This window comes from Diorhabda sublineata, chromosome 2, assembly GCF_026230105.1.
Source record: "Diorhabda sublineata isolate icDioSubl1.1 chromosome 2, icDioSubl1.1, whole genome shotgun sequence".
Taxonomy (NCBI): domain Eukaryota; kingdom Metazoa; phylum Arthropoda; class Insecta; order Coleoptera; family Chrysomelidae; genus Diorhabda; species Diorhabda sublineata.
In genome coordinates this window covers 42409151-42418708 of record NC_079475.1, presented here as the reverse complement: position 1 = coordinate 42418708, position 9558 = coordinate 42409151, and the positions used below count along the sequence as shown (strand labels likewise).

Here is a 9558-nt window from a genome sequence, read left to right as displayed (position 1 = left end):
TTTATACGATTTTGTATAAAAACTTCCTCACATTTGATGGAAATTGAAGTTTTTCAACAACGTGATCTGCAACTAATAATATTTCTCTAGTTCAAGTTCAAAAATACAAAAAAAATTTTGGGGAAGAATTTTGAAAGGTGAAAAATGAAATTAAAAACGAAAATGTAGAAAAAAACTTTATTAATATGTTAAATATATTTAAAAGTATTGACGAACACATAAAAACAAAAATATAGAAAAGAAAAACAACTCATTAAAACAAATATTTCACAATAAACAATCACAAATCTACTTTCACAAACAAAAGAATAAAAAGTAAAAAACAAAATAGATTCTCAATACATAACACAATATCTAAATATTTAAAAAAAATTCATTTAAAATGAGTAACTACTAGAAACAAAAAAAAAATGTTAAATGTTAACAAAAATTCTTCTATACTGGTTGTCCCTATTATATAAATTAAAATATTAGAAAAAACTAATTTTTAGGAACACCCAATATATTTCACAATTATCACAAAGAAAAAAAAACAATTAAGTAATATCTACGGTCGAGACACTACAAAGCAGTGGTTACCTATATATTTATTTGAAAAAAATTATTAAGGTAGTTTCACACTAGACGGTTCGCAATATGGAAGCTACGAAACCACCGCTTTCAAAAATCCTACTATTTGGATAAAAAAAAAAGAAAAATAAATAAAAATCAGTCAATTATATAAGAAGACAAAAAAATTGATGACAACAATAATCTAAAGCATATTTTCACTGGATTATTTTATAAAATACAAATATATCAAATTTTTTTTTTTTTTTTTCGCTTTCTCAATAAACATATATCGATATTTCTAAATATAAATTCGCCGGAAAATATTTTCCTACCACACAAAATCATATATTCATTGAGCTCGAACGTTTCCAACGTCAAACTTCGAAAACTAAAGGATCGACGTCGTCGGCGCTCAGGACGCCCGTCGGCTCCGTCGTTCGCGTCGACAGATACGTCTTCGCGTCGAAATATTCAACGACCTAGAAAAATTCCAATAAACATATTATTTACAGGCACGTTAATTGGAACTAAATTATCAACGTTTTCGTAGTGGGATTGTGGAAAAATAAACACCGAAGTGTACGCACTCCAATATATCTCCGAGTTTTCGAATACAAATATTGATTCATATTTCTATAAACCGTCAATTTGAATATTTTTAAAGAAACGACGAAATTTAAAACGCCACAATTCTTTACTGATCAATTCACAGACATAAGTATTCGATAACTCGGAAATATATTAGAGTTAGTACACTTTGCTGTCTAATCTAGCCACATCCCACTTCGAAAACGCGCAATTATCGGAAAAACGGCATTTTGCGATTATACCTCATACTGAAGAGGTTCGAAAGGGTTAAAAACCGCATCTACGAGTTACAATTTTTTTTCTGTGGGTAGAAATGTGGTATAACCGAGGATTTGGCGTTTTCGATCCATTTATCGATGTGGAAAATTGGTAGTTGAATCAAAAATGATTTATTTGATTTCCCATTTGAATTTTTCAAGTGGATTTACGAAATTTTCCAACCAATCCCCCCATTTCCCCACTTTGGTGTCTAATCTAGCCACAATCCCACTTCGAAAACGCGCAATTATCGGAAAAAACGGCATTTTGCGATTATACCTCATACTGAAGAGGTTCGAAAGGGTTAAAAACCGCATCTACGAGTTACAATTTTTTTTCTGTGGATAGAAATGTGGTATAACCGAGGATTTGGCGTTTTCGATCCATTCATCGATGTAGAAAATTCGTATTTGAATCAATAAATGATTTATTTGATTTCCCATTTGAATTTTTCAAGTGGATTTACGAAATTTTCCAACCAATCCCCCCATTTCCCCACTTTGGTGTCTAATCTAGCCACAATCCCACTTCGAAAACGCGCAATTATCGGAAAAAACGGCATTTTGCGATTATACCTCATACTGAAGAGGTTCGAAAGGGTTAAAAACCGCATCTACGAGTTACAATTTTTTTTCTGTGGATAGAAATGTGGTATAACCGAGGATTTGGCGTTTTCGATCCATTTATCGATGTAGAAAATTCGTATTTGAATCAATAAATGATTTATTTGATTTCCCATTCGAATTTTTCAAGTGGATTTACGAAATTTTCAATTTTCCAACCAATCCCCCCATTTCCCCACTTTGGTGTCTAATCTAGCCACAATCCCACTTCGAAAACGCGCAATTCTCGGAAAAACGGCATTTTGCGATTATACCTCATACTGAAGAGGTTCGAAAGGGTTAAAAACCGCATCTACGAGTTACAATTTTTTTTTCTGTGGGTAGAAATGTGGTATAACCGAGAATTTGGCGTTTTCGATCCATTTATCGATGTAGAAAATTCGTATTTGAATCAATAAATGATTTATTTGATTTCCCATTTGAATTTTTCAAGTGGATTTACGAAATTTTCAATTTTCCAACCAATCCCCCCATTTCCCCACTTTGGTGTCTGATCTAGCCACAATCTCACTTCGAAAACGCGCAATTATCGGAAAAACGGCATTTTGCGATTATACCTCATACTGAAGAGGTTCGAAAGGGTTAAAAACCGCATCTACGAGTTACAATTTTTTTCTGTGGGTAGAAATGTGGTATAACCGAGGATTTGGCGTTTTCGATCCATTCATCGATGTAGAAAATTCGTATTTGAATCAATAAATGATTTATTTGATTTCCCATTCGAATTTTTCAAGTGGATTTACGAAATTTTCAATTTTCCAACCAATCCCCCCATTTCCCCACTTTGGTGTCTAATCTAGCCACAATCCCACTTCGAAAACGCGCAATTATCGGAAAAACGGCATTTTGCGATTATACCTCATACTGAAGAGGTTCGAAAGGGTTAAAAACCGCATCTACGAGTTACAATTTTTTTTTTCTGTGGGTAGAAATGTGGTATAACCGAGAATTTGGCGTTTTCGATCCATTTATCGATGTAGAAAATTCGTATTTGAATCAATAAATGATTTATTTGATTTCCCATTCGAATTTTTCAAGTTGATTTACGAAATTTTCAATTTTTCAACCAATCCCCCCATTTCCCCTAAATAACCCCCAAAACCGGAAGTAATAATTCTGCAACCACGATAAATGGATTATATGACCTCGAAAACGCTAAATTAATGTGTAGTATGATTCTCCAAATCGAAATTTCAGTTTCGTGAAATCTTTTCTGTTTCACCATTTTCCCGACGCCATTTTACATCGAACCCGACTAGTAGAATAGGGAGAGGGGGTATATAAACATTAAAACCTTTGAAAATTAAACGAAAATAAGAAAAAAACTTTCCATTTGAACGTTTATATAAAAAAAAATTTTTGATTTCCAAAATTACCAAGACTATTCGATATGACGTCACAATAGACATACATTCGATGTTTATATGTTCAACCGTTTTTCCAATCACCGATTAAAAAAAGAAAAACAACGTTTTCGAGTATTTTTTTTTTCCATTCCATACAAACAAACACGAAAAAGCCACTCCTAGAAATGTTTCCAAACCAGCGAAAAAATTATTTTAAACACACACGGTATCACCACGTGTTAGTCACGCGCACATATTAAAAAAGAAGATTATACTTACGTTTCTCACTAAAGTAGGATAATCGTTACGTATTCTTTCCCATTCTATCGGTTGAGTTAGACAGAGTGGAGACATGGCTAAATTCGCCAAGAATTCAATTGAATACGTCAGATTCGAAGGTTTCGTCGGAGTATTTTCTTTCTCTTTTTCTCTTTCGACATTCGCGTTACCCTTATTCTTGATTATCTCTTCTATAGAGAGTCGGGGTTTTCGCAATTTGATTTTATCTGATGGTAAATCATATTTTTTCATTTATATATAAAATGAGTTCGCAAAAAAAATCGTTTAATTTTATCAAAAGGATTTTATCGAATATACCTATACCGGACGTCCCAAAAAAATGATTATATTACATTTATCAATTGTATAACGAAGTCGCTTTTATAAAATAAATTATTTTTCACAAAATCAACGGAAATATCGTTTTAAACAATTTTTCTTTGTGTAAATATTCATAACTTTGAATTTGAGGTAGACTTTTTTTATATAGTTACTAAAAAGATGGAATTTTTCGAAATTTTTTATTCTATTATTTTTTTCGAAAAAATAAATCATCGCACTTCGAGCTATGCACCTCTCCGGACAAATCTTGATATAATAATAACAACTTTCCATTAAAATTTACTTCAATTAATATAAAATTAGTTTTATTAAATATTTTTTCAATATTAAGACTCCAATATAAACGAAAATCAATATTTTAAAATGTTAGTTCCCTTAAAAACCATGTTACTTATACCGGACGTCCCATAAAAATGATTACAATCACATTTTATGACTTGTGTATGACTTTAATAAAGAAAATTGATTTAATGTTTCCAAAAACAACGAAAATATAATTTTAAACAACTGTTCTTCCACGAAATGAATAAATTTAAAATTCAAATAGACTTTTTTGATATAAATACTTGAAAAACTTGATCCAATCGATTTTTGTTACAATTTTTTTTTCTGTTTTAATCAGATTTTATTAAAATTTACTTCAATTAATATAAAATTAGTTTTATTAAATATTTTTTCAATATTAAGACTCCAATATAAACGAAAATCAATATTTTAAAATGTTAGTTCCCTTAAAAACCATTTTACCTATACCGGAAGTCCCAGGAAAATGACAACAATCACATTTTATCCATTTTTAAATTTCAATTAAGTATATCACTATCACTGAGACATCCTGTATAACCACACCGATATATATAAACCAAGTTCCTACCCCTCTTACGATATTTTCTAGGAGTTTTCTCATAATCAAACTATGGAATGGTTCAAGCATAAAATACACGTCACAATAAAAAATTATTCGAAAAAAAAAAACGTGCATTTATTTTATTTACCTCCATCGGTCTGTCCGTTGTGTACCGCCTCCGGCGAAGGTAGAGATTCCGGCGGCGATAGGGGCGTGATTGGAAATTCCTCGGTTATTATGGGTTGCGGTAAACTGTCAAAACTGTAAAATTGTGCCACGTCGTGGATTGGTTCACCAGAAAAATATTCATCCAATACTAATTTACTCGTCTAAAATAGGGGTGGGAATATACCAACAATTATATTTTATATATTCATTATTCAAATCGTCGATTGTTTTTTTTTTTCGTTTATATCACCACGACACAATCACAATAACCACATCTCGAACCATAACTTTACATTCTCTCTTTTTTCACATCGTTCTCTAAATTTTTATCACAAATAATGTACAGTCCGAAGGTATTTTCATTATATTTACAAAAAATTTGCTTACGTTGATTTACTTATTATTTATTTATAACAAACACACATTTACTTCGAAATAATATTGACAATTCACGGCCATCTTGATATATAACTGATGACTGATCCCCTCTTTAACTTTCCCGATCGCGCTATTTCGTACACATGACGTTAGCAACGTTGCCACGTTTATTTTGTCGTTTCACAAATTTAATTGATTATATATATATAAATATTTTGAAGCGTTTGGGGAAGTTGTGAAAACAATATTTTTCCAAAATTAGCATTAGAATTAAGAAAGAATATTATCGGATGTAGGCATAAATACATTTTTAGTGTCTATGAAAATCGCGCATAGAAACATGGTATATAATATTCAGTGATGGGAATTGGGAATTTATCTGAAATTTGAAGAATTGTTTTTTAAAAAAATAGATTTTTATTGAAAGAAAACAATTTTGGGATAGTATTTATGGAAGTCCAAAAAACGTAATAAATTTTAAAATAGTAGTTCGAGTGTTTTTTAAAAAAAGAATGGGTGTGAAATATTTCTAGTAGTTGGCAACAATGAATCGGCATATACCCGCCCACAGATTATACGCGAAAATTCTTTTATAAATCCAACGAATTTCCATAGAGTTTTTAAGACTAAATTGTAAAACTTGGCAACGCTGCAACTTATATAATTATAATCATAACAACTAAATTGTAATTTCTGGTATCGTTATGACGTTTACACAATTACACTGTCTGAAGAGCTTTAAATAAACATAAACATGACAATATTTTATAGGTTAAGTTAGTATTTTGTGAAATTACGTAAATAATTTTGTACTACATTCAAAAAACAAAAATTATTAAAAGTTTTACTTTCAATTATAAATTACGAATACGCTATGTTGCCAAGTTTAATTCTACTTCCTAATAGTTTCAAAATAGATATTCAAGTCGAAATATAAAATACGTTAATTCTTAAAAAAAATATCGAATTATCAATTATAATATTGTAATAAAAAAAAAAAAAATTGAATATCACTTACCCTAACCAGATCCAAATTATCCCCGGTAATTTTAATGGTGCAACCGTTGACGATGACCGTGTACTTGTATTCGCCCAAGTTGGCGTCGTTGGTGCTCAAGCTGTGCATTAACGCGCGGGATGCGCGCGCCGAATTCGGCAACGCGCTATCATCCGATGCCGAGGAATTGATACTCGAACTGGAACCCGTCAGAGGACCGACGCTCGTCGATATCGATGGATCTCTAACAGGCGAAGCGTTCCTCCGTATCGTATCTTCGATCAACTGTTTCGCGTGACTGTTAAAAAAATAAAAACGTTTGTTCCCAACGCAGCGTTGCCGGATTTGAAATAAAAATATGGGGATTCGGGAAATTTTATTTTACGAGTGCGTTTCGATAGTTAATATTATTACAGGGCGAGTAATGTGGATACTTACTTGATGCTTTCTTCGTTAGCGCCGGTAATTTGAACTAATCGTTCTTTAGCTCCAGGATTAACTAGAAAAATATTGAATTTTTCAATATCGAGATTTTCAGATGATAAAAATCGATATTCGATATTATATTATGTGCTTTTATTTTTGTCAGTGCGTGGATCGTATAAAAAGGAAAATAAAGCGGGATTCTTGTTAATAGTTATTTAAATATACAGGGGAATTTAAAACAAAAATATCTATTTTGAAAATTTGTCACCGATTAAGACTAATTTACAATTTTTTATACAATTGATGATGGTAACGACATCTAGAATGGTAAATATGATCGAATTATGAAAATTTAGTAGTTTTAACTCACCCTGTATACGAACACTCTTGTTCGATTTCTTTAATTATCGCACAAAAAAAAAACAGAACAAGAAACATATCAAATAATTTATCGAAACTCATACACAACATTAAAACGCAAGCTTGGTTAGCGATGATGCCAAAGTCGACAAAAACTACCACAAACCGTCGCGACGTGGACACATTTTTAATTAATAATCACCCAAATTTACCTCTCACTGTATAAAAAAATAAATTTGCAATAGTAGTATTAAACGAAACATTTTTTTTTTATATGGTGAATATTCATTATATGATTAAGCGTGTGTTAGAAGAAGAGGCAGTGTCACGAACACGATAAGTTTACCTCTTTGAAAAGAAATTATAGTTTCGCTCAATTCCTCTATCATATGTACTCGCCTTCCCTTGATACCCATAACTACAAAACCAAAATAATACTAATAAAATAGTAAATTATAAAAAAAGAATCTCGACTCTTATATGTATAATACCCATGCCAAATATCCTATTCGACTTACACTTCAAATACACTTTTGTCATACATATAAGAATGGAGATTCGAAATTTAAAATTATTCATACCCCCCACCCGGATCATTATTTTTCCATCTTTCAATTCGACAATTTTTTTTCCATCAAAAAAATCCTCACCTTTCCCAGAATCGGCATTCCTGATAACAACTTCGTCTTTACAATATTTCTTACCAGGTATTCTGGTAGGTTTGGTAAATTTACCCGAAGGTTTCAAAACTTCACCCGGCCCCAACAATGGCGGGGGCGAGGAAGTCAAAGTTGTACCAATAGATTCGTTCAAACTAGATATAGATTCGGTCATATCTACCTGTAAATTATAAAACAAACAAATCACAAAATTCCCGCGTTACAGGTTTATATATGTATCTACCTGTGAACTACCGAATTGGTTAATTTTCTTTTTATAATAGGAATTCATTCCCTCGGTGCCTTTCCATCCTTTAGCACGCAATTCGATTAATTCCAACAAATGGAGACGAGACAACACGTCGACTTGGATGTCGTCCTGAGCTTTATCACGAAATATCTTGAACGCGTGATCGAGCTGCTCTTTAAATAATATTTCCAAATACACCCCGTATACCTGGAAATGTTAGGAAATGATTCCTACACATCAACATTACCATTATCAAATTTTTGGTTATTAGTGTGACAAAAACAAGTATCAAAACATAACTACAACCCTTTTGTTTTATAAATCAATATTTTAGTGAATTTGAAGTTAGGAATAAAAAACAAATGGCGTAAATTACAGATTTTTTAATTCTCTACAACTTTTATTTAACATATTTTGTGATGGGATTTATCGTTTTACTGTAAATCAAACAGAAACACCGAAAAAACGACATTTTTGCATTTTTATTGGAAAATTTTTAGGTTATGTTAAAATAATTAAACGTCAGGAATAACAAAAATGATTCCTATATATTAACGTTACTATAATCAAATTGTTTGTTGTTAGTGTCACAAATGTCTGTGTTAACTACATCCCTTGTGTTCTATTAATTAATACTTTTAATGAATCAACAACAAAACTAACCAAATAAAGATAATTGAAACTTTCTCTTAACAATGACTAATATTTTTTTAGTGTGGGTTTTATATGACATTGACTTTACTAAAAACGTAATAAATTATTAAATTATATGAGCCAGTACGTACCTTAAGATGTTGGCATAAATTAATAACACTCTCTTTATAAGAAAGATGACTGTCTGCTAAATTCGAAGACAATAATGCCGCGACTTGATCAACCGCTTGCAAAACATCTTCCACTGCAATAATAAAAATCATAAATAAATACTAAACAAATAAGTTTATGATTTAATTACCCGTAGATAGTACCCCATCTTGGCGGAGTTTATTCGCTAAAAGTTGTGCCTGACTGTGCGATTTCGAGAGTTCGTGCTTTTTGGGATGTTTAAGTCGCGCAGAAAGACTCGAGGACATCGTTCGCTATCCCTAAATCTCAAAATATACAAAAGTATTTTTGCGTGACTCACCAGACTGACATCTGCTTTTAACCTCACTTACTCCAAGAATTGTAATCAATCGGATAAATATTTGATTTATCGAATAGGATGATCAACTTACCTTGAAATCAGGATAGTTTAACTTTTTGAACAAATGTAAATTTTATTAAAAGATGAAATTCGCAACTCGCAACGCGTTCGTATTCGTGTTCGTTTTCTTTCGATTTAGTTCTATTTTATCCCGATGCGCGTCGTACTTGTTAGTAATCACCTGATTAAAGTGTCTAAAATTACAAATACCGTACGGTAAACTACGACAAAACTAAAAACTACTATTTATAAAATTTGTTAAATATTTTTTTTTATAATATTATTCGAAATATTGATAT

General features: G+C 31.4%; 1 protein-coding gene across 6 annotated transcripts; it reads right to left on the bottom strand.

Annotated features, from left to right (window-relative positions):
* Positions 1-163: 163 nt before the first annotated feature.
* On the bottom strand, positions 164-9422 carry LOC130440682 (eukaryotic translation initiation factor 4E-binding protein Mextli). Of its 6 annotated transcripts, none has more exons than XM_056773949.1 (11): positions 9291-9419; positions 9029-9164; positions 8859-8971; positions 8068-8280; positions 7815-8004; positions 7511-7582; positions 6817-6877; positions 6400-6676; positions 4984-5164; positions 3647-3873; positions 164-1031 (listed from the first exon to the last, which is right to left on the bottom strand). In XM_056773949.1, the coding sequence occupies exons 2-11, from the start codon at positions 9144-9146 to the stop codon at positions 927-929; spliced, it is 1557 nt and encodes a 518-aa protein (XP_056629927.1). In that variant the 5' UTR covers positions 9147-9164; positions 9291-9419; the 3' UTR covers positions 164-926. The 6 variants fall into 6 exon arrangements, with proteins under 6 accessions (XP_056629927.1, XP_056629928.1, XP_056629930.1 ...); XM_056773950.1 differs by having other exon boundaries at positions 9029-9158; positions 9291-9412; XM_056773952.1 differs by lacking the exon at positions 7511-7582 and having other exon boundaries at positions 9291-9422.
* Between the last annotated feature and the right edge of the window lie 136 nt (positions 9423-9558).

What these genes read in the sequence shown, in the direction of transcription:
- LOC130440682 (XM_056773949.1), bottom strand. Translation starts at nt 9,146, where the DNA reads ATGTCCTCGAGTCTTTCTGCGCGACTTAAACATCCCAAAAAGCACGAA. An exon ending in ATAATTTGGATCTGGTTAGG is followed by an intron (nt 5,165 to 6,399) that starts GTAAGTGATATT and finishes CCCCTATTTTAG; the next exon opens with ACGAGTAAATTAGTATTGGA. An exon ending in CAACGGACAGACCGATGGAG is followed by an intron (nt 3,874 to 4,983) that starts GTAAATAAAATA and finishes ATTTACCATCAG; the next exon opens with ATAAAATCAAATTGCGAAAA.